At 43.5% G+C, this 24,703-nt stretch overlaps 1 protein-coding gene across 1 annotated transcript in view; it reads right to left on the bottom strand.

The window, feature by feature from the left end:
* tnfsf10l (TNF superfamily member 10, like) overlaps positions 1-24,703 on the bottom strand; it is a 45,556-nt gene that overhangs the window by 4,109 nt on the left and 16,744 nt on the right. Inside the window, exon 2 of the mRNA XM_034557666.1 lies at positions 19,805-19,954. Coding sequence (XP_034413557.1) covers positions 19,805-19,954 — 150 coding nt within the window. The remainder of the gene's footprint in view (positions 1-19,804; positions 19,955-24,703) is intronic.

Raw genomic sequence — 24,703 nt, 5'->3', positions numbered from 1 at the left:
ATTAATGTGCTGAAAAGCCCCAAAAAAAACAAAAAAAAACTCAGAACTTGAATATGTTCGATTCCACAAGTGTTTTCAAACGGTCACCGGGCTGTTGTCCTTGGCAACGAGCCCGCTTTCCCCCCCCGCGTCAAACACTCAACGCGGCCCAGTCAAATTGGACGTGATCGCTCTGGGGTTTGGCGTGTGTGTGTGTGTGTGTGTGTGTGTGTGTGTGAATATACCTTTCTATTCTTTTAAGGGGAACCCAATACGTCGCTGTCTCTGCCCCACGTTCCCCAAAGACCCGAGAGCAGAAAATGACCCGCGCACACTTAAAGAAAGAAGGGGAAATTGCCAACAGATTTTCTACCCAGCATGCATCTGGCTGTTGTTGAACAAGAAAAGTAGACTTTTTTTTCTTATTATTTTTCTCTCAAAGGCCGTCGTTTGGACCCCCTGAGAGCTCTCGGCGCTCCGTTTCGGGGCGACGTGTTTTCTTTAAAAGCTGAAACGCTCAAACGGGAAACTATCGGACGGCTAAAGAGTGAAATCAGCCGAGGCCTCGACACAGCGGCGTCCCGAGAGGCTGTGCGTTAAAAAAAAAAGGTGAACGCCGTTGTCATGCGGGGTAATGCATCCGGTTTGTGTGTCGTTAGATATTAAAGAAAGCGTGAAATAAACAAACAACCGCCGCTTGAAATGAATCGCAAAGACACGACTTCCTGGAGGAGACGGATAAAAGGTCGCTCAACATGACGCAGTTAAGTAAATGAAGTTTTCATTTACTTCGTGATGAATTGATGGGTTTACTTGTCCCGCTGATCAAGAACAAATGTCTTCAAACGGCATCTTCCGATACTCGAAACACCAGAAACAACGTGTACATAAACGAATCCAGCTGGAAGTCGTTATTCTGCACTTTAATTTAAAGGTTACGTGAGATGATCCCAGATAATAAAGGGTTCAGCTAACTAAGTAGTTGTGTTGCTTAAACCTAACTAAGTAGTTGTGTTGCTTGAACCTAACTAAGTAGTTGTGTTGCCTTAACCTAATTAAGTAGTTGTGTTGCCTTATTCTAACTAAGTAGTTGTGTTGCCTTATTCTAACTAAGTAGTTGTGTTGCCTTATTCTAACTAAGTAGTTGTGTTGCCTTATTCTAACTAAGTAGTTGTGTTGCCTTAACCTAACTAAGTAGTTGTGTTGCCTTAACCTAACTAAGTAGTTGTGTTGCCTTAACCTACTAAGTAGTTGTGTTGCCTTATTCTAACTAAGTAGTTGTGTTGCCTTAACCTAACTAAGTAGTTGTGTTGCCTTAACCTAACTAAGTAGTTGTGTTGCCTTAACCTAACTAAGTAGTTGTGTTGCCTTAACCTAACTAAGTAGTTGTGTTGCCTTAACCTACTAAGTAGTTGTGTTGCCTTATTCTAACTAAGTAGTTGTGTTGCCTTAACCTAACTAAGTAGTTGTGTTGCCTAAACCTAACTAAGTAGTTGTGTTGCTTAAACCTAACTAAGTAGTTGTGTTGCCTTAACCTAATTAAGTAGTTGTGTTGCCTTATTCTAACTAAGTAGTTGTGTTGCCTTAACCTAATTAAGTAGTTGCGTTGCCTTATTCTAACTAAGTAGTTGTGTTGCCTTAACCTAACTAAGTAGTTGTGTTGCCTTATTCTAACTAAGTAGTTGTGTTGCCTTAACCTAACTAAGTAGTTGTGTTGCCTTAACCTAACTAAGTAGTTATGTTGCCTTAACCTAACTAAGTAGTTGTGTTGCCTTAACCTAACTAAGTAGTTGTGTTGCCTTAACCTACTAAGTAGTTGTGTTGCCTTATTCTAACTAAGTAGTTGTGTTGCCTTATTCTAACTAAGTAGTTGTGTTGCCTTAACCTAACTAAGTAGTTGTGTTGCCTTAACCTAACTAAGTAGTTGCCTACACTGTTTTGTTTCCTGTGAGGACGGACCCTTCTTTTCCAGACTTTTCATGGAACAAGTGTTGCTGAACTGTTGTCAAGAACAATCGGCTCAGAACAATAAGACCGAGGTTGCAGCTGCTCCCCGGGGACGAGTTGCCCTGAGAGATCCAGTCTAGTATTCCTCTTGGCAGCCGGGAGCCAGGAAGGAGGAGTTGATGTCAATCTGTCTCCTTTACATTCTGCCGAGGCTTCTGGGAGAACCAGACCGTGGCATACGGCCTGTCGAGTGAGCCAGACATCTCACTCCAAGGTATATAAGGAGACATCTCACTCCAAGTTATATATGGAGACATTATATAAGGAGACATCTAACTCCAAGTTATATATGGAGACATTATATAAGGAGACATCTAACTCCAAGTTATATAAGGAGACATCTCATTCCAAGTTATATAAGGAGACATCTCACTCCAAGTTATATAAGGAGACATCTCACTCCAAGTTATATATGGAGACATCTCACTCCAAGTTATATATGGAGACATCTCACTCCAAGTTATATATGGAGACATCTCATTCCAAGTTATATAAGGAGACATCTCACTCCAAGTTATATAAGGAGACATCTCACTCCAAGTTATATAAGGAGACATCTCACTCCAAGTTATATAAGGAGACATCTCACTCCAAGTTATATATGGAGACATCTCACTCCAAGTTATATATGGAGATATCTCACTCCAAGTTATACAAGGAGACATCTCACTCCAAGTTATATATGGAGACATCTCACTCCAAGTTATATATGGAGATATCTCACTCCAAGTTATACAAGGAGACATCTCACTCCAAGTTATATATGGAGACATCTCACTCCAAGTTATATAAGGAGACATCTCACTCCAAGTTATATAAGGAGACATCTCACTCCAAGTTATATATGGAGATATCTCACTCCAAGTTATACAAGGAGACATCTCACTCCAAGTTATATATGGAGACATCTCACTCCAAGTTATATATGGAGATATCTCACTCCAAGTTATACAAGGAGACATCTCACTCCAAGTTATATATGGAGACATCTCACTCCAAGTTATATATGGAGATATCTCACTCCAAGTTATATAAGGAGACATCTCACTCCAAGTTATATATGGAGATATCTCACTTCAAGTTATATAAGGAGACATCTCACTCCAAGTTATATAAGGAGACATCTCACTCCAAGTTATATAAGGAGACATCTCACTCCAGAAGTTATATAAGGAGATATCTCACCAAGTTATATAAGGAGACATCTCACTCCAAGTTATATATGGAGATATCTCACTCCAAGTTATATAAGGAGATATCTCACCAAGTTATATAAGGAGACATCTCACTCCAAGTTATATATGGAGACATCTCACTCCAAGTTATATAAGGAGACATCTCACTCCAAGTTATATATGGAGACATCTCACTCCAAGTTATATAAGGAGACATCTCACTCCAAGTTATATATGGAGACATCTCACTCCAAGTTATATATGGAGACATCTCACTCCAAGTTATATATGGAGACATCTCACTCCAAGTTATATAAGGAGACATCTCACTCCAAGTTATATATGGAGACATCTCACTCCAAGTTATATAAGGAGACATCTCACTCCAAGTTATATATGGAGACATCTCACTCCAAGTTATATATGGAGACATCTCACTCCAAGTTATATATGGAGACATCTCACTCCAAGTTATATAAGGAGACATCTCACTCCAAGCTATATATGGAGACATCTCACTCCAAGTTATATAAGGAGACATCTCACTCCAAGTTATATAAGGAGACATCTCACTCCAAGTTATATAAGGAGACATCTCATTCCAAGTTATATATGGAGACATCTCACTCCAAGTTATATAAGGAGACATCTCACTCCAAGTTATATAAGGAGACATCTCACTCCAAGTTATATATGGAGACATCTCACTCCAAGTTATATAAGGAGATATCTCACTCCAAGTTATATATGGAGATATCTCACTCCAAGTTATATAAGGAGACATCTCACTCCAAGTTATATATGGAGACATCTCACTCCAAGTTATATATGGAGATATCTCACTCCAAGTTATATAAGGAGATATCTCACTCCAAGTTATATATGGAGATATCTCACTCCAAGTTATATATGGAGATATCTCGTTATATAAGGAGATATCTCACTCCAGAAGTTATATAAGGAGATATCTCACTCCAGAAGTTATATAAGGAGACATCTCACTCCAGAAGTTATATAAGGAGACATCTCACTCCAGAAGTTATATAAGGAGACATCTCACTCCAGAAGTTATATAAGGAGACATCTCACTCCAGAAGTTATATAAGGAGATATCTCACTCCAGAAGTTATATAAGGAGACATCTCACTCCAGAAGTTATATAAGGAGACATCTCACTCCAGAAGTTATATAAGGAGATATCTCACTCCAGAAGTTATATAAGGAGATAGCTCGTCCAGGAAGTACATGCTTCTAGTTCAAGCTGCACCTCCTTTTGAACAAGATCTTGTTTGAGGAACCTTGTTTCTTATTGCAATAAATCAAGAGGCGCTGAGAGTCTCCTCCTCCTGTGGGCTCTTTCCGTCTTTGGGATGAAACAATAACGTCGTCACCCTATTCATAAATGCCTAAATTACGCTCTTTTTTTTCTTTTAATGTCCACGGAACACGTTTTATGATAATCGATCCAAACTCCATCGTCAACCTCCAGCAAGACCAAAAAAAGAAAGAAAGAAGAACTCTGACTTTTAACGGTTATTTACGACCTCCTTTTTCATCCGTTTGTATTGCAATTAAATTACAGGAGAAGTGACACGATGGTAATAAACGAAGCGCCGCGGTCACGAACGGAGGCGTCACCCCACCGGGCGCTCTGCTACCAGGAAGTAAGTCACGTTTATGAGTGGTGGAGCTTAACGGGGGCCTCAGGTCCTGCCCCTCGTTAAGTGGGACGCTTTAGTTTCCAGTACATCACCCTGCAGCCTCTGATGGGACCAGTTCACTGCCTGTGTGTGTGTGTGTGTGTGTGTGTGTGTGTGTGTCCAGCTGCAAAAACACCAACAACAAATAAACCCTGAACTCTCTCCTCTCCGGGTTAGAACAACGACGGACAGAAATACTCAGATTTCATCACACGTTGCCTGCAGCCAGAAGAAGAAGAAGAAGAAGTAGAAGAAGAAGAAGAAGAAGGAGAAGAAGGAGAAGAAGGAGAAGAAGACAATGCTATGAGTGTCTCATCCACTTGATGTCGCAGCAGGTGTTTCAGCTTTAAAAGCTTCACTCCAGGAGACTTTAAAGAGGCTCGTTACTCAAGTTGAAAGCAGGAGAAGCTGGTGATAATCTGACTGTTGGTCCTCCAGAAAATAGAGCCAACACCTCCCACAATGCAACATGGCAGGGGGCTCTCGGGACCGTCGGGGATTTAACTGTTGCGCAATACGGTAGACGAGCCCAGACACTTTTAGTACGGCTTTTAAATAGTGTTTAAAACGTCTATCATTCATCCCATAAATGCACATTTATATCCACGCGTGAACGTCTAAATGTATTTTTGTAGTACGACCACGGAGAAAACCAGAGAGCGAAAGATGACGGACAGTTACGAAGAAACGAGAGAAGAGGAGGATGAAAAAGAAAAGAACAGGAGGACTGAAAGAGAGGATTGAGAGGAGAAGAGAGACACGTCTGCACATGAAGGAGCTGCAACCCAATACTTTAATATGCTGCCCGACCCCGACGGGCCTGGACGTGTGTGTGTGTGTCTCTGTGCATGTGTGTGCATGTGTCTGTGTGTGTGTGCATGTGTCTGTGCGTGTGTGCATGTGTCTGTGTGTGTGTGCACGTGTCTGCGCGTGTATGCATGTGTCTGTGTGTCTCTGTGCATGTGTGCGTGTCTGTGTGTGTGTGCATGTGTCTGTGTGCATGTGTCTGTGCGTGTGTCTGTGTGTGTGTGCATGTGTCTGTGCGTGTGTGCATGTGTCTGTGTGTGTGTGCACGTGTCTGCGCGTGTATGCATGTGTCTGTGTGCATGTGTCTGTGTGTCTCTGTGCATGTGTGCGTGTCTGTGTGCGTGTGCATGTGTCTGTGTATGTGTGCATGTGTCTGTGTGTGTGTGCATGTGTCTGTGTGTGCGTGCATGTGTCTGTGTCTCTGTGCATGTGTCTGTGCGTGTGTGCATGTGTCTGTGTGTGTGTGCACGTGTCTGCGCGTGTATGCATGTGTCTGTGTGCATGTGTCTGTGTGTCTCTGTGCATGTGTGCGTGTCTGTGTGCGTGTGCATGTGTCTGTGTGCATGTGTCTGTGTGTGTGTGCATGTGTCTGTGTGCATGTGTCTGTGCGTGTCTGCGTGCATGTGTCTCTGTGTGTGTGCAAGTGTGTGTTCTTTGAGCTACAGCGACAAACTTATCAACATTTATCTGGTCTAAGAGGCCCTTCATTCCTCACTGTGTGTGTGTGTGTGTGTGTGTGCGTGTGCATGCCAATGTTTTCTTTTAGTTTTTATGGGAAGTGTTGAACAGAAACACCAAATGTGTGTGTTTGTGTTAAATGTCAAAGTGTGTCCATTAATAAGTAACTCGGACTCGGTTTAAAAGCAGGAATGTGGATTTGGGGGGAAGGAATGTGCCGTCAGCTCTTCTTCTTCTTCTTCTTCTCAGGGGCCTCGTATAAAAATGGGAGGAGTTTTATTTCGGAGGACGAGAAAAAAAAAACCCCAAAAAAACCTGGCAAACGTCTCCAAAAGTGACAACAGCCCAAATGAAGAGGTTCAGGCCGACGGCTTCGTTGATGCTGCGCACGTTGGTGACGCAACTTCTTTTACCTCTAGTTCCACTCATTTTAAGCAACTCTGAAACCATAATTGCCCGACATATAAAATGCATTTAATTACTATTATTATTTCTTTATTGTTCACACTAGAGAAGAAGCTCCTCCGCCGCTGACCTTTGCTTTAATCCTCCCTCAATAACCCGTAATCTCTTTCTTTGGCTGTTCGGGGAAAAAAAAAGAAGACGAAACAAACGTGTTTTTTGTGTTTCCGAGTTTCGTTTCACACGAGCAAATAAATACTCGTAACGATACAAATACCTGTACGGGAAGGTCACGGGCGTCTCCTGGGCCGAGCGCCAGCTGCGTGATGCAGAACTGTTTCTTCTTCTGTGTTCCCAATCAAACTTCCTGACGGAGCGCCGGTCGAAGAGAAAAAAATGCTCGACGGTGTCAAAAAGAACAAAAAAAACGACCGCTCGATGGCTGCGAAAGGTTTTCAGGCTCGTGAAGGAAAGTCTGTTCCCAGAAAGAAAAGAATAATGAATAAAGTCGAAAAACAACGTTTAGAAGAAGTCCTACGTATTGCTATTTTATTTTTTAAGTAAGAACACTATAGTAAAATAAGAAAACTAACTTTTTATTGTGATAAAAGTGTTTCAACAACAAGTCCTGATTGAACCTTCTGCACTATCCACTGACTCCACCCGTCTGCTGCATCTGGGACGTCGAAACAAACGCTACGACTCCGCTTGGCCGGTCTGCAGCTCGATCGCCTCTAAAGGGCCAGGAGGAGGAAGAGGAGGAAGAGGAAGAGGAGGAAGAGGAAGAAGAGGAGGAGGAAGAAGAGGAGGAAGAATAGGAGGAAGAGGAAGAAGAAGAAGAAGAGGAGGAAGAGGAGGAGGAGGAAGAAGAAGAGGAGGAGGAAGAGGAGGAAGAAGAGGAGGAGGAAGAAGAAGAGGAGGAGGAAGAGGAGGAAGAAGAGGAGGAGGAAGAGGAAGAAGAGGAGGAGGAAGAAGAAGAGGAGGAGGAAGAATAGGAGGAAGAGGAAGAAGAAGAAGAGGAGGAGGAAGAGGAGGAAGAAGAGGAGGAGGAAGAAGAGGAGGAGGAAGAGGAGGAAGAAGAGGAGGAAGAAGAAGAGGAGGAGGAAGAGGAAGAAGAGGAGGAGGAAGAAGAAGAGGAGGAGGAAGAATAGGAGGAAGAGGAAGAAGAAGAAGAGGAGGAGGAAGAGGAGGAGGAGGAAGAAGAGGAGGAGGAAGAAGAAGAGGAGGAGGAGGAAGAGAAAGAGGAAGAAGAAGAAAAAAAAAGAAAAAGAAAAAGAAGAGGAGGAGGAGGAGGAGGAAGAGAAAGAAGAAGAAGAAGAAGAAGAAGAAGAGGAGCAGCCTTTTATAAAACCGACTTGACGCCAGCGAGCTTGTTTACTCTGGTCCACTGTGCCGACTTCACAGGAGTCCGGTGTTTATGGCTCTTTATCTCGCGGCCGTGTTCGTGCCGACAGCAGAGGCAGTCCAGAGACGCTGTCGGCTATGAATAACACAAAAAGAGAGATAGAAATAATATATTTTAAATAGAACGCCGAGGCGATGACGCGAGCCAGAACCAGAACGCTTTAAGGATTCACAGAAGCGCTCTGCGGGGACTCCCCCCCCCTGAAGGGAACTCAATAAAAGCCTGTGTGCGTGAAAACACACTTGATTGTGTTAATGGACTTCATGGAAGCTTCAAACGCAGCCCAAATGTCACATTGTAAAGCCCCTCCAGCCCCCCAAAGGAAGCCTTGTTTTAATAGAGACAACGTCGGGCCTGTTTATCACAACCGCCGCCGAGTGGAAGCCAAAAGACGACCGGAGCGCTGCATCAATATTTGGTCTGTGAACGCCTCGAATGTGCTGCTGCCACGAGGTTCTGCTTCCTTGTAAGGGAGTACTGCAGCAGAACCTCAGGTTCCACGCTTACATTGAGAGGGAGGCTGATAAACAACAGCTTCCACGACTCCCTCAAAGATAAACAACCTCTCTCTTTATATATATATATATATATACTGTATGTGTGTGTATATATATATATGTATACACACATACAGTATATATATACTGTATGTGTGTATATATATATATATACACACATACAGTATATATATATACATATATATATACTGTATGTGTGTATATATATATATATATCACTGTCTGTCTCTCTCTATATAGATATATACATATATCTATATATCTCTCTATGTGTATATATATCTATATACATATAGATATGTATATATATATATATATATATATATCTCTGTGTAAATGTGTACTACAGTTCTTTTATCTCTATATATATATATATTTATAGATATATATGTATGTATATATATTGATATATATATATATATATATTGATATATATATCTCTCTCTATATATATAAATGTGTAATACACTTCTTTCATCTCCCCGACATTTTTGGCCCCATTTAGTTGTAATCTTGTGTTTTTTTTCTTCTTCTGGGGGGGAATATCTTTAATATACATCCCGAAAAAATAAAAATCAACAACTTTGCGACGGTTGAAAAGGGGCGTAAACGTAAATTGGAAAAGAGAGGCGGCGACGGAGGAGATAAAAGAGAAAATAAGTTTAACATCTGGATTAGTGGATGACGTGGTTAACGACAGGCGACTGTCTTTTCACATAAAACACAAAACACCACTTATGAAAAAAATCAGATTTTTCTTTTTGATGGTTCCAACAGCAGATTCTTATTTATTTATTTTTTTGCTTTTTATTCTGTTAAGTACCTTTTTCCACATTCACAATAACATCAATCCAGTGTGAAAGTGTGGCATATTGTAACTATAACACACACACACACACACGACTAAGGATAAAGATAGAATATAAAGTTGTTGTAAATTCAGAACTTTATTAAGGGAGATTAAAGATATTTCCTCAACAAAACTCGTTCAAAGAGCGTTCCCAGTCTTCTTGTTTGGGGTTGTTGTGTCTTTGTCGTTAAAATAACCAGATAGTAAATCTGGTATTTGATAAACTGGATTGGGGCCCCACATGCGGTCCAAGCTCAACGGGAGTGAGATCCCATCTCAGACCAGGAACCAGAGACATGAATTACTCGCGTTTTTCGTCCGAAGAAGCGACAGAACGTGTGTTTGTTGTTGTTTCTTCTTGCTTGACAGGAACTCGGCCTGAGGGGTGAATGTGGGCGGGGCACGGAGGCCTTTTGTGTTTGTGTATCAGCTGGAAACCTCCCCGCGTACGCACGATGACGGACGTTTTGCTCTTGAATGGCCGACTGTCGGGCGGAATAAGAGGCCGACTTGTTCCGCCGGCACGTGTCCGTCGCCTCGAGGCGTCGCGGCGACCTCCTTGATCAATTTTGGTTACATTTCTATTTAGTTTCTCCTCATTGGAGAATTAAAAATAATATATATAAAATAGGTTTAGGTGTGAATGTGAGAGTGAATGGTTGTATGTCCCTACATGTGCCCTCGATGGACTGGCGGCCTGTCCAGGGTGTCCCCTGCCTTCGCCCTATGTCAGCTGGGATAGGCTCCAGCGCCCCCGCGACCCTAATGAGGATAAGCGGTATTGAAAATGGATGGATGGATATATAAAATAACAAACATCTTCCTTAAAAACATGAGCCTGTTGCCCAATAACTTTGCAATAGACGACCTCTCCTCACATTACGATTAAGTGCAAATAATCACCGGGGCACCAAATGCGTACGAAAAATAGTCCCGAATAGCCTGATTCTTGACTTCCTGTCCGCGGTGACCCCGGTCATGTCGGGGGGGGGGGGGGGGGGGGGGGGGGGGGGGGGGGGGGTTAATGCAACCTCTAACCTCTGTGAAATAAACTTTTCAATGGAGGTCAACTAAGTCTGTTTGTTACATAAATGGCGTGAAAGAGGCGTAAACAGGTCGAACGTCCGACGAGTGAACGTTGGCAAAACACACATGGTGGTCTCCTGGGTGAAAGTCCCGTGTTCGCCCCCCCCCCCCCCACACACACACTTTCTGAGCGTCTCGTAACGACGTCGATGGGTTTCCACTGAGGTTAGTTGAGACAGAAGCTGGAAGGAGAAGAAACAACATCATTATCTCCACGCGCACAGTCAAACTATTGTTTTTTTATTTTTATTTCTTACTGTGGGCCATTCGTTAATGAAAGCTGCTGTTTATTCTATAGTTCATTGATTTTAAATGGCTGCTCGGACCGATTCATTTAATGATTAGTCCCCCCCCCCCAACCCAACCCATGACTTCTTCGTACACTTTTTCGAGAATCACGCGTCTCCGACTTCTATCCCAACGTACAGCGCGGCGTTCGTCTGCAGGGTCGTAACGGTGCGCTCCATTTACTTTCTTTTATATCAGTAGATCATTCTCCGGGGGGGTTCCTCAATAAAAAAGGAACTATTTTGGCTCCGATTTCCACAAAACGAGGATCTCAGATGGCAAACAAGACTCCTCTCAGAAGACGACGTCGCCCACGACGTCCCAAAAGGCCTCCTGTCGTCGCGTTGCATCATTTTTTTTTTTTGCTTCGAGGGGCAATTTAACGGCGCCTCGCGTGGTCCGCCGCTCCCCTTTGAAGCCGGCTGTGCGTCCGTCCACACCCCCGACCGGCGGTGTCAAAACAGCTGCTTCGCATCAGCCGGCAAAAGCCAAATATTGTGTGAGACCAACAGCGGGGTCGTGGAGTTTAGAAAAAGAGACCTTTTTGGATTAGGAATCACTTTAAGAGTCTACAATACAGATGAAACGGCTTTTAATTATTACCATTGTTGTTATTATATTCTGAATATTGTCTTTTTTAGTCAAGCGTCATAGATGATTCTCCTGGCTCTTTTTAGGAGGTCTTCGTTATGCCGCACCTTTTAAAGGACTTCTATTCCTAAAAGTGGACCTTCATTCTTGATGCTTATGAAGTCCTCTGATAGCGCTGGAAAAAAAAAAATCCTAGCGCATGATCTTCATCAGCAGATAGATAGGCTTTGATCTATTTACTTCAAATACTTAGAAGACGATGATCACAATGAAGCTCTTGTGACGCAGTCAAAAGCTCCTGAAAAGCTTTTAAATGGACCCGGGAGGAGATTTATTTCGCCGTATTCAAAAGCTTTGAACTCACTTTTATATATATATATATATATTTTAAAGGTTTTCAGCCTTTAATATTCCATTTAGAACAACTGCGTGAAATGTGTTTAAACAGCCACTTCATAACCTCAATTTAAGTTGTCTTGGCGTGTGACCTATAGCACACTTTGTATCTTATTTTACTTTAGTAATGTTTTTTATTCCTCTTGTGTATTTTTATCCTGTACATTGTGTGTATTCGTTGTTTGCTGCTACTGGCTGTGGGCCATCAAACCAAAAACAAAAACCTCTTTATCTTTTAAGATGCTATGAATGTATTTATTTGCCTTTTCTTTTTTCAATTATAATTCCATCTGCTGGACAAGTTCTCGTGATACCAGCTGGCGTCCAAACGCAAACCCTTCCATATACTGTATATGTCAAACAAGCTCGTAAAGATTAAAAGACTTGAGGAGCCGGAGCCTCAAAAAGCTCCAGAGTCGACGCCTTCGACCTGAAATCCTTCATCTTTGACACGAACGTCTGATTGTTTAACGACGAGTTGCCGAATTGATTTTTCACCTCGTGGAAAGTCGTGATGGAGTGAAGCTTCTTTTCTCTCCTTCAGGTCGGACAACACGGATGTTAAACTGTGGTTCTCACACCGTCTCCTCTCCTCTGTCTACTTCTTCTCCATTCCATGTGTCTTCGCTTCATTTTCCTTCAAACTTTAACCAAAGGTTTCAGCACCACATTCCTCGTCGTCTCTCTGGACTCTTTCAAAGTGCAGATTGTTGCTTTCAGACCGACTTGAAAGAGGAGAGAACTCCGTCACATTTAACGTTTTTTTTTATGTCGGCTGTATTTGTATTCTCCGGTGGACAGAACTGTATTATTTTTCGACTTCTTCCCAGTTTTGTCTCCTAGGTTTGAATCTCTGGGCCGAGATGCGAGGAGAGGATAAAGAGAGACTTTAAGGATCTTTATATATAATGAAAACGCTGGGGAACCGGTTCTCCAGCGCTGCGGTGAGGATTAATAAACTGAAACATGCATTTAATTCCTTTCGATGCTACAATGTTTCTCTTTTCCTTCCATTTTCCTCCACAGTTGTCGTCTAATTAAAACTTTATCCTGATTAATCTTTCTGCTCCTTTACTCGCATCGTCTTTCCTCCGCTTGCCCTCTTTTCCCTCCACGTCTCTCATCTCCTTTCTTCTTTTATTTGTTCCTGTCCAGCTGGGCTCCTTTTCCTTCTCTCTTTCTTCTTCTCTTTCATTAACTGTTTTCTATTAATCATCCAGGCCGACCTCTGACCTGCACCCCCCCAATCCATCACTACGGCCTATTTCGCCACCTCGTGCCAACAGTGTCGTCATCCCCCCTCTCGTGCACACGGGTCACATCATTACTGTCATCAGCCACTCAACTGGTCCCGTTTAGTGCACGTTTGTGTGCACGGACAAGCATTTGTAATAATCTCCAGCGATGCTCCTCTTGTACTTCATCTGTCTTTATTAATGTTCCATTCTTTTCCCTCCACCTCATTCCTAATACTCTCACCGTCACCGCTTGTCAAGTTCTATAACGGAGAAACCATCTGAGAAGAATGTGATTGGAGGAACCATCTAGCAATCAAACTCTTGCAGAAGCCGGTCGGGAGAAGACCCATCATATTTCAACGATGATCGGATACGACTGACGGGATAGCTAACGTCACACACACACACACACACACAATGAAAACATTACTCGCAGCCTTACGAGGTGGAGTTCTGTGTAATCAAGCGATGCCGTGAGAATCCAGCTTGCATGCGTTCCGAGCGCATAACGGACTGTTTATTGAGTGATTTCTCAAACATATTACCGAAGCTCTATTGCATTCATGTGGGCGAGCGCGGTGGAGTCGTCAGATATCTTAATCCAGAACCAGTCTTCATACCATTTTGATTCTTTGTCGCTTCCCTGTTCACTTGTTGGAAAGTGATTGGAGGTAGTTGGATCAAATGGCTTGAAGTAGCTGTCACGGTGCAGGTCAGGGTCAGGGTCAGGGTTAGCACCTGTTCGCCGCTACAGCTGGGATTCTTTACGGAGGCCAACGAGCTGCCGAGTGGCTTCGGTTAGACTCGACCCACGTTTGTCCTCAGGAATGCTACTTCTTTCATCCCGCTGACCCCCTGATCTACGTTCATGTTTAGTTTGTCTAAACAACGCTGATTGATGATCTTTTAGAGGAACCCTGCGACCCGAATGTAAGCTAATACATAGGGGGACTACCGGGATAGGGGGGCTGGGAGATAGTTAGCTTAGCTCAGGATAAAACCTTGGAAGACGACTCTTTCCAACACTAAACGAGATGAAAACATACTGCTTGGGATGTGGATCTTTGAGTGCTGCTCTGTGGTCCAGCATCAGGGCCAGAGGAGTCCCGCCCCCCCCCAACCCCCCATCAGGCCGAAGGCGTTCCAGCAGCGGGATCCTTCCCATTGAGCGGGGTTCGCTCCTACGGTGGTCAGATGCCAACGACGAAGGAACCAGCCAAGGAATGCCGGCTCACTGCCAAGTCCAGAGCGGTCCAGACAGCATGAGTTACAAGACTCAGCAAATAAATCGTTTAGCAAAAAAACTCCCTGAGAGGTAACACTGGTGCACAACCGGCAACCGGCTTATCAGTGGCCGGTTGCCTGCTTCAATAAAGACATACGGTAATGAAGGTTTCGTGTGCTTCTGGATTAGGTTTGAGCTTCACAACGCATGTGTGTCTTCTATAATGGACATAAAAGAAAAAAAAAACCTTTATGCGCTCTCTCTTGCCCGTCACGGTTCTCGGTTTTAAATTAAAACTATACATCCTTCACGTGTTTTTTTTTCCCAGATACCTGGATATTTCTTCAACCAAGTACTCGTTACGTGCACAAGGAACGCGAGCTCGGGGTCACCTGACTCCTCAAACGTACGGTTATCCACCGGTCAGCTCCACATTCAACGTATACAGGTAACAGACTGTCATAGAACCCAGGTAGAGGCTCACCTGAGGCCACGGACCACATGGACTCTATTGCCTTTGCAGATGCCTGGTGCTTTGAACAAGTTGTCCAATGAACATATTACACCGGTTAACTATTTTAAATCTATATGTTTATGTAATGTATCGAATGTGTTGTATTCTTGTCCTTTCTGTGGACCCAGGGGAAGATCAGCAGTCTCCGAGGCGTCAGCTGATGGGAATCCAGTTAATAAACAACTCACAATGTCCTTGTTGGTTTTAACTAAGGGCCGGGTTTGTTTGTGGGTCATGAACAGTTAAACATTATAGGACTTGTGTGGTTCATTGATTAATTGTATTCATCTGTATGAAATGTTAAAAGAAAAATAATAGGATCGATCTCCGGTACTTTATCTGAAGCATTTAATAAAGAATGAGACGGCGCCCTCTTGATCTGCCAGCTGGATCGTACCACCATTTTGGCTTTTTTACTCAACAATTACTTTTCTTTGTTTTTCCTCTTGAAAAACCTTCATCCTTCTGATGCAAGCTAATAAAGACAACAACAACAACAACAGTGTTGTTGTACAAAACGAGCATGACCACTATGTCGCACTGTGAGCCACCGGGATGCGATAAGATAAAAAACTCTCAAAGTGCGTACGTGGAAACGAACGGGATTAGCTTGATAGTACCGCGGTGTGAATTTGTTTTGGATGGTGTGTCAGCAGCATTTACACAAACCAGACATTCCTGTTCCCGTCCACTGAGGACCACGGGGGCATGCAAGCAGCCCTCTCTCCGATTGTATCGTCCACAGAGCAGAGAAAGAGGGGAGGTGAGCGGCCGAAAGAGAGAGACTTGAGGGGAACGGACCAGAGAGGCTTAAACAAAGACAGACGGTGGTTTGTGGTTTTTTTTTGTGGGGGTTGTAGGAAATGAGGGGGCTGAAGATTTACCACCGTAAGCATCCAGACAAAGTGGGAAAGGTCCTCCTGGCTGTGTCTGCAAGAAGATGACTTATATCAATGGATTGACTCGGACGGCACGGGGAGGGGGGGGACTTTCTGCCGTCCTTGGTATTTCCATACGGATTGGACATATGCACGGATGGGAATGTGTTGACTTCCTGAGAGTATACGGGTAACATTCTGTTTGTTTCTGTGGTTGTGTGCATGTCTTAAGACGTGCCATACCCACCTTTCGACCTTTTTGAGCGATTTGATTCTCGCGTGTAAAAACACTTCTTGGTGTGGAATAAGGGATGCAGATTCAAACAAATCACTTGTCGGATCAGGTCCCGCTCTCTGGTGCCAAGTAACACCGGGTGTTTGTAAAGCTGAACAGATGGAGAGTGCCCCGAGGCCTAAGTGTTTCAGCACAAAGACATTACGTTCACACTTTAGTCCAAAATTGGCAGAGGTTTCCCCCCCAACATGCACAATCGGGAGCAGACTGGTGGTTTGGTGTCTTAGTTAAGTAGACCATGACGCGGTTGATGGCTGCAGCAGCAGCCTGAGCTACAGCTGCACCAAAACAGGTCACTTAAAACCAAACTGTCCTTTGAGACCAGAGGTTTGTAGTTTTAAAGGGGTGGGGGTGGGGGGCTGAGGAGGGAGAGACGTGACACAGAAGCCTTGTTTCCATTCAGTTATCAAACAAAATGTCGAAGTAGAGTCATTTTATATAGACTTCTATACAACCATAGGAGTCGCCCCCTGGTGGTCAGTAGAGAGAATGCAGCTTAAACACATGAAGCATAGACTTCTGTACAACCAGAGGAGTCGCCCCCTGGTGGTCAGGAGAGAGAATGCAGCTTTAACACATGAAGCATAGACTTCTATACAACTAGAGGAGTCGCCCCCTGGTGGTCAGTAGAAATAATGCAAGTTTAAGTGGGTTCCAAATTGGTTTCACTTTTCAGAACCAGCCTGGTTGTATTGGGCTAAAGAAAAAGAACACATGAAAGTCTTCAGGTAGACATGAGCTTGCACAGAGCCGGTGCAAATGGCAGCATCGAATAAAACGAGAGCTTATTCTGTGACCCGTCAGCTACACTGAAGGTGAGCCAACTGCGGTTTGTATTCATTAAAATAAACATTACAACTGTGATCGTTGGAGACACCTGGCGGAGATCTACATTGTTCTAGTCTCAACTGTTTTTGACTGAGGTCTGGCGCGAGTTCATGAAGCATCAGTTTTACATCCAAATGGTGGTAAAGGCACGGCGAGTTCAACCCAAACACTCGCTGACAACGGCTTGCAGACACACACGGCTGGAAGTGTTTATGCAAAACTGTGTGTGTGTGTGTGCCTAGAAAACACCCAAGGGCAAAAAGAAGTCTCGTAAAACACACAAGTTAGAGCACATAAATGTAAACGTGTAGCAAAACAGGCTCAGAGTTCTTTATGAATGTCTTCAGTTACCAGTTATTGATTGGTAGTCATGTTTATTCTTGCACATACCCAAGAATAAAGCAGCATGGTCCAACACTTTGATTCCACTCTGCACAAACCTAAAGAAAATTGTTTGAAGTGACCGACTTTTACTGAATCGACTGTTAACGGTCTGTAGGAGAGCCGATGAATCCTCCGACAACGGTTGATATCTTACGAAAAGTTACTCGCACTGTGTTTTTCCGACGAAAGTCTTGAAAAAAATGTACTTCCGTCTTCACGCGAAGCAACTCGGTTAGGTTTAGGCAACAAAACTGCTTAGTTGGGTTTGGGAAAAGATTGTGAAATACTTAAGTTAGGTTTAGGAGAATATTGTGGTTTGGGTTTATTCAACAAAACTACCTTGTTAGGTTTGGGAAAAGATCGTGAAATACTTAAGTTAAGAAAAAGATTGTGAAATACTTAAGTTTAGAAAGAAATTGTGAAAAACGTAGTTAGGTTTGGGAAAAGATCGTTAAGAAAGAGATTGTTAAATACTTAAGTTTAGAGAATGATCGTGAAATCGTTAAGAAAAAGATTGCGTAATGCTTAAGTTTAGAATAAAATTGTGGAATACTTTAGTTTAGCAAAAGATTGTGAAATACCAGCCCGAGTAGAGCAGCTGGCCAAACTGAGAAAAACAAGCCATCTTACGCTCACATTTCTAAGACATTTCCACTCAATCTGTCGTTTATGACGCACGCATACATTGATGTGATGAATATACTGACTGACGAAAAACTTCAGTTTTAAGAATGCACTTCCAGCTACAAATGAGACGACTAGACCGGATGAAGCGGTCCATGACGTTGTTATTGGACGGGTGAGCAACATTGAATACAATTGAATTATTAAAAACAGTAGATCTGCTGTTTTTGATCATTAAAAAACATTCTATTGGTTTTAATGGGCTGTATCATTTTTATCTCAGTTCGTGTAATCCAACACATGTGACCCGTTTATTCATATGATGAGTGTTGCGGCCTCACAGCTGAAGGTTCCTCCATAACGATGACAAATACGCCCAATTACTCCCACCCAGAGGTTCGGTTCTGCCTCAGTCCACACACACATGTTTCTCAGCTCACTAACGCACTGAAACCAGCCTCCATCTGTTCTTTAACCCCGGGGTCAGCAGAGCCGGCTACACACACGTTGCTTAATATCCCAAAAATATATCATTTAGGGATTCAAAATTAAAGTCTGGATTGCATCAGTTAGCGCTGTGCAGATATAAAATCTATGAAGAAAAATTGGCAAACAATGTAATCTATATATACACAACTTTACAATGTCTACTTGCTATTTATATATATATGGAGCTATTCGCACACAGCTCTGAGGAGCTTAGAATTTAATGTTTTTTTTTTACAGGAACCGGTTAAAGTACACGGTTTATTCAGGGGCCACATTTTAAATGAGGCACGCAGAATAAAATGTTCTTTTAGTGTGCGAAATATCAAAAAAATGTTTAGCTTTGTTCTGCTGGAAGCCCTGCACGATGTGTTCAAGCACCCTCGGAAAGATAATGATGGTTTTAACAACTCGCGGTGCAGTTTTCCCGGCCGTCGGGGTTTTTGGGGCTCAGAGGGTTGAAACCACAAAATTGCTCATACCTGTGTTATAATTAAGTAATCCTATTGTCCTTGGTAATTAAAGGCGTGTCCCCGTTGTATCCCAATTAGCAGGTAAACGCCTCACCATCCCCAATTGAAGGCAATTAATACACTGGGCCACGTGCACACACAGAAACGGAAACGCCCAAACAAAAGTTCAAAAGATCACAAATAAAAAAAATTGAAATAAAAAAATCACCAGACAAGCGGCCGTATATTTACTCCAGTCGTGGATATAAAATAACACCAAAATAAGACCCCGTTTACACGATTGGAAAACGCATATATTTTCATGCGTTTTGGCCTTTCATTTACACAAAAACTGAGGTTTTATCACGGAAAACGATCATTTCTAAAAACTCCGGCCAAAGTGGAGACTTCTGAAAACTCTGTTTTTTGTGTTTGCGTGTGAACTAGGTCAAACGGAGGTTTAGGTTGTCAAACGTCACAGTATGCGACTAAAAATGCTCCACGTCATGTGAGCGTCCTGTTTACAGTTAGTTTACTTAGGCTACTGATCATGGATGGTGTCAAGGTAGTGCTCATTTGTGCGTTAATGCAAACCCTTCTGGCCCTTTTTAGAACTGCACGGAGGTCAGCAGTCCTTCCTCAGCTTTCTATACTCCCAAGACGTAGGTACATTGCCTGCCAACGAAAAGGGAGTTGATCGTGTTTTTCGTAGTTGTTGTTGGTTTTGAGAATTCTGATTGGTTTGCATGTCTTTATCCTTCTCGTTACACTGCCGACTACAGGTTTGGCATAGTTATGATGGCGCCCGGGGGCGTATTTATGCAGGTTCATATAAACAAAAACGACCTTGTGTGTACAACGTTATTTTTGAAAAAGGAGGTGCAGAAATATTCGTTTCTGTAAATACCCTGCTATGTGTAAATGTGGCCTAAGATGCATTTGATGCTATCGCCGTTTAGTAAATCGCACAATATAACACTTTTAATTGCTCCTCCTACCTTGGAGATGTACGCTTTGATGCCCTCGGCCAGTTTGATGCAGGGCTCTCCGAAGAGCTGGGCCAGCTGGTCGGGGATGTCCTGGTCCTTGTCCAGAGCGTTCAGTAGACTCAGGCACTTCAGCTCCTCCGTGACTCCCTGACTGCGCACCTGCAGAAGCAACACACACGAGAAACACCGAGGGTTAGAAGAGGGTTGGAAGACGTTTGCGGTGCAATTTCTCTGCATTTCAAACATACTTTAAATTCACTTTGGAGCCTTTTGGACCAACGCGGTGAATAATAAAAGCATCTCCACTATCGTCAACTACAAAGCAGGCCGAGAAGCCTCCGTATCAACCGCATCTCTAAATCACAGAGCATTTAAAAAAGAGCACGAAACATGAATTAAAGTGAAAAAAGGTCAGTTTATATAGATGCGCCTTGAGATACGAAACCATCTGGGTAATTATGTGAATGTATTTGTTTTTCTTCCATCCATAAATTAACATAACATTAAAGGAAATCCTGCATATATTAATACAACTCTTATTGACGTTTGTCTTAATTCCTGCGCGTCTCGAATACACTCTCAGTTTATCGGAGTTTCTCGCAGCTTGTTCCTCTTTCTTTGTCGTTTTCAATACAAGTTTTTTTTTTTTTTTTATGAACATGCCTTTTCACTCCTGCGTAAGTGTGACCAGGAATCGTTTTGTCTCACCGAGACTCGGAACACACGTGGTGGAAATTGGGAGAGACGGTGTTTTGGCTCGGGCCGGCTTGTAACACAACTCCTCGTGTAGCGGCGAGCGAGCACACGCCTAATGAGTCCTTTTTTTTTTTTCTTCTTCCTGTTTTGGGAGGTAACGCGGGGTCGAACGAGACTTCTTTTGGGAACCGATACGCGGAGGGAGGCTTTGTGTGGCTCGGCGGCCTTCGGGGAGGCTGTGAGCGTCACGGTCTGAAAGCCCTGCTAATGACTCTGTAACAAGCCCCGATGAGGAGGGAGAGATTAGGGCTGCACGCCTTCACCCCTGGCTCTTTATTTTTTTATTACATTTATTCCCCCCCCCCCCCCCCCTCCCCCGCAGTTTTCCTAATGAAAACCTGTCGCTTTTTTTGTCTTCCGTCGTTTCTTTTCTTTTCTCTCTCTTCACTCCTCTGGTTGTCTCGGCCAAAGTGTTGACGCACCAGTTGGATTTCCCCGTTTCCCAGTAAAGGTAGCGGTGTCTGCCCGTGTGTGTGTGTGTGTGTGTGTGTGTGTGTGTGTGACCGGGCGCTTAAGGAAACGGCCTCTTCAGTCTCAACTTGTTGCCCGTCCCCGAGAGGCATGACTCATGTCTTTTAATGGCTCGACGTGTCTCCGCGAGGACAAAATACCCACAATGAGTGTAATTGGACGCACATGTAATTGTTCCAGTCCGCTTCCAGCCGGGTCGAGGTGAACTTCGGGAGGCCGAGAGAGGAACTATCACTCTAGAAAAGAAAAACTAGAAATAACGTAGCGTGTCGGAACCGAACTACAAAACTGTATTTCATCCGTTTAGAGACGAGACCTGGGAGATTTATTTCTTCCCGTCGGCAGAGAAATGTCTGCAGCTGGGATCGTAAATTTAATTTGGGCAAATATTACACTTTTTTTTACGAGTGTGAATGGAACGATCTCCTTCAGTTTGGGCTCAATTTTGAAAGGCTTTGAAATGAAATTCTAAAGTTTTGATTTGCTGGAATATTCACACTTTTTGTTCTCCAAGAACCGGCTTAAGTTATTGCACCGATATTTCTATTTATTAAAGAAAACCTGCTTTCAAAGGCCTCCAGTAAAAGTCACCTGACTATCGGGATCAGAATCTACTCTTTATGCACATTAGCCTTTTACGGAGTGATATACTATCAATATTGGACTATTTAATGACGTTTAAGTCACCATTTTATATTCTGTTTGCCGGTTTATTTGGATGCAAAATGTTACGTGAAATGTAACGTGTTCAATACAGCGGAGTGAAAGTATGAAGTATTGCATGCTTATGCTTCGGCCGCGGGCTACACTCGTCTTTTCAAAGTAACCTCCGGGGATCGGATGTACTTCGTGGTCAAAAGGAGCGGCTGTAAAAACAAATAAAACACTTTCACTTCGGTAACTTATTCACTAACTTATTCATTCTTCATCGCGGTGGAACGGATTCAGATCAGCAAATATAACTTTAATGTTACATTTCTACCATTTCAACATGGATTGGTTGTCAGATTGTCATTTCTACGGTTCGAATGCGTCGTCCGGTTACTCCCCCCCCCCTCCTTCTGGGGTGATGTCACGGTCTGTGGTCCACAACCACATCCAATGCGAGCCAGGCCGTGTGGTCTGGCCGAATGGATCCCAACGAGAGAGACGTGATCGGAAATTGGCAAAGAGTCTCCTTGACAAGACGAGCGTAACCGGCGGCAGTCACCCGGACTTACAACACACATTCACAGGTCGTAATAGGTCATCTGCATGCAATCAGGATACCTCCCGACCCAAAAAACCGCTGACGGCGGCGTCGGCGTCTGGGCACCGAGACAGCATGTCTACTGGGAGGGTTTGCTCGCCATGACAGCTTCCCACTGGCCGACGTGTTGGGGAGGCTTCCCACATGAGCGAGTGGACCCGAGCCCGTTCGTCAGCGGCGAAAGCAGCGTTTGTTTGTTCTCCCCCCGGCGCCTCTGCCAAAACACACTCCCTGCTTTGGTGGTTCTGGCTGAAGGAGTGATTGCTATTGAGGAGTGTCTTTTTTTTTTTTTTTTTTTTTGGTACGTGAGAATAAAAAGGTTAGTCTTCACATGCCTGTGTGCATTTGTGCGTCCATTAGGGTTTGACAGGGCCAGGAGGGAGTGCCTTCTCCATGTTAGAGAGGAGATAATAAAAAAACACAGAGCGGAGAACAAGATTAGGAGACGACTTTGTGCTCCGTTAGGACACGAAGGCGAGGCCAGAGGCCAAACCGAGCTATGCAGCGCCATGTCCATGGGCTTTCTTTCTTGGGTTGTCAAGAGTTTGGGAGCGATCATTTCCTTTCTATTAGTCGACAGTAGGGCTGCAACTAACGATTATTTTAATAATCGATTAATCTGTCGATTATTTGTTCGATTAATCGATGAATCGGATAAAAAAAAGGCGATTTTATCGATTCGTTGTTGCAGCCCTAGTCGACAGCTACTTTGATCATAAATCGGTTTAAAAGTCAAAATGATCTGATTACAGCTTTTTAAATGTGAACGTTTTCAACATTTTATAGACCACAGAACTTTTTGTTATGGGAGAAAGTAATCGACATATTACTCGTTGGTTGCTAATGAGTTCAGTCAGGGCTTGAGAACATTATGGTACTGCTGACAAGAAGTAAACATGACTCACCACTGTAAATCACAGTAAGCCCCGCCCTAAAGCACTAAAGCATCCCCTGCTTTATGGTCTGTTTGACTCTAAATGACCATAATCTACTAAATGAACATCACGCTGTATTGAAGAAGACTTGAAACTAGAGATTGAGACCATAAACTCATGTTTACAATGTTTACTGAGGGAATAAATCAAGAGAAGTAGAGTCATTTATATAGACTTCTATACAACCAGAGGAGTCGCCCCCTGGTGGTCAGGAGAGAGAATGCAGCTTTAACACATGAAGCATAGACTTCTATACAACCAGAGGAGTCGCCCCCTGGTGTTCAGGAGAGAGAATGTAGCTTTAACACATGAAGCATAGACTTCTATACAACCAGAGGAGTCGCCCCCTGGTGGTCAGGAGAGAGAATGCAGCTTTAACACATGAAGCATAGACTTCTATACAACCAGAGGAGTCGCCCCCTGGTGGTCAGTAGAGAGAATGCAGCTTTAACACGTGAAGCATAGACTTCTATACAACCAGAGGAGTCGCCCCCTGGTGGTCAGGAGAGGGAATGCAGCTTTAAGACACTTCCTTGTAGGCGTCACCGAAGGTTGCTGCCTGGTTGCATTGCAATCTTTGATCCGAAAAAACACACACACACACAAAGACAGAGATTCCTTCATTTATGGTTAGATGACCTATTCAAAGAAATCACAGGGCATTAACTCATCTTGAGGTAATGCTGAATGTTCATACTCAATTTAGATGGCAATCTATCCAATAATTGGACAGTAATAGCGACATTATGCTCAAAGCCACACACATTAACTTCTCTCACCAGATGAAAAGAAACCGAATTACCAAAATCATTCGGATTCATCCTCTGGGCATCACGGACATGTGTCACAAATTTGTTGCCATTCGTCCAATCGCTGCTCGGATACTTCAGTGGGGATCAGACCGACCGACCGACATCCCTAGAGCCAACCGGCCTGTTTCAGTTTATCACTGAACATAATCCCGAGGGAGTCGGGGGCTCACAAACGCAAATGCTTTATGTCAAAAAGCATTAGTTTCGCTGTTTAAGCGCTCGACAGCGACGCACGCCCAACAGGCTGGTGTCTGGCCAACGTGGAGCCCACCTGGTTTTACGGTTTTCTGGATCTTTTTCCTTCATTTTTCATCACCCAAACAAGCCTCGTAGATCAGCTGATATGACAAAACGAATAACAATGTGGATCGTCAATTATTACCGGCGGACTCGAGATGCAAACCGTGTGTTTTATGATCCGTTGACGCCCGTGAACCGTTGCGTTCCAATATGAACAATCCTCCTTTCGAAGCCAAGGAACTGACGTTTGCTTATCGGTCTATTTCCCTTTTTACTGTGTTTTTGGTTAAGTAAAGCTGAGAGGAAACTGTGAGAGACTCTGCAGGCCTCCAGAGATGGGGTGGGGGGGGCTCTTCATCATTGCCATGCAACTGGGAGTGTTCCACTGGGACTGGGACGTCTCCACGTTTTTTTTTTTATCCAACATGAACGTTTTGAAGAAGAC

The sequence above is a fragment of the Cyclopterus lumpus genome, chromosome 18 (assembly GCF_009769545.1).
Source record: "Cyclopterus lumpus isolate fCycLum1 chromosome 18, fCycLum1.pri, whole genome shotgun sequence".
Lineage (NCBI taxonomy): Eukaryota > Metazoa > Chordata > Actinopteri > Perciformes > Cyclopteridae > Cyclopterus > Cyclopterus lumpus.
This window is presented reverse-complemented; position numbering and strand designations above follow the sequence as displayed.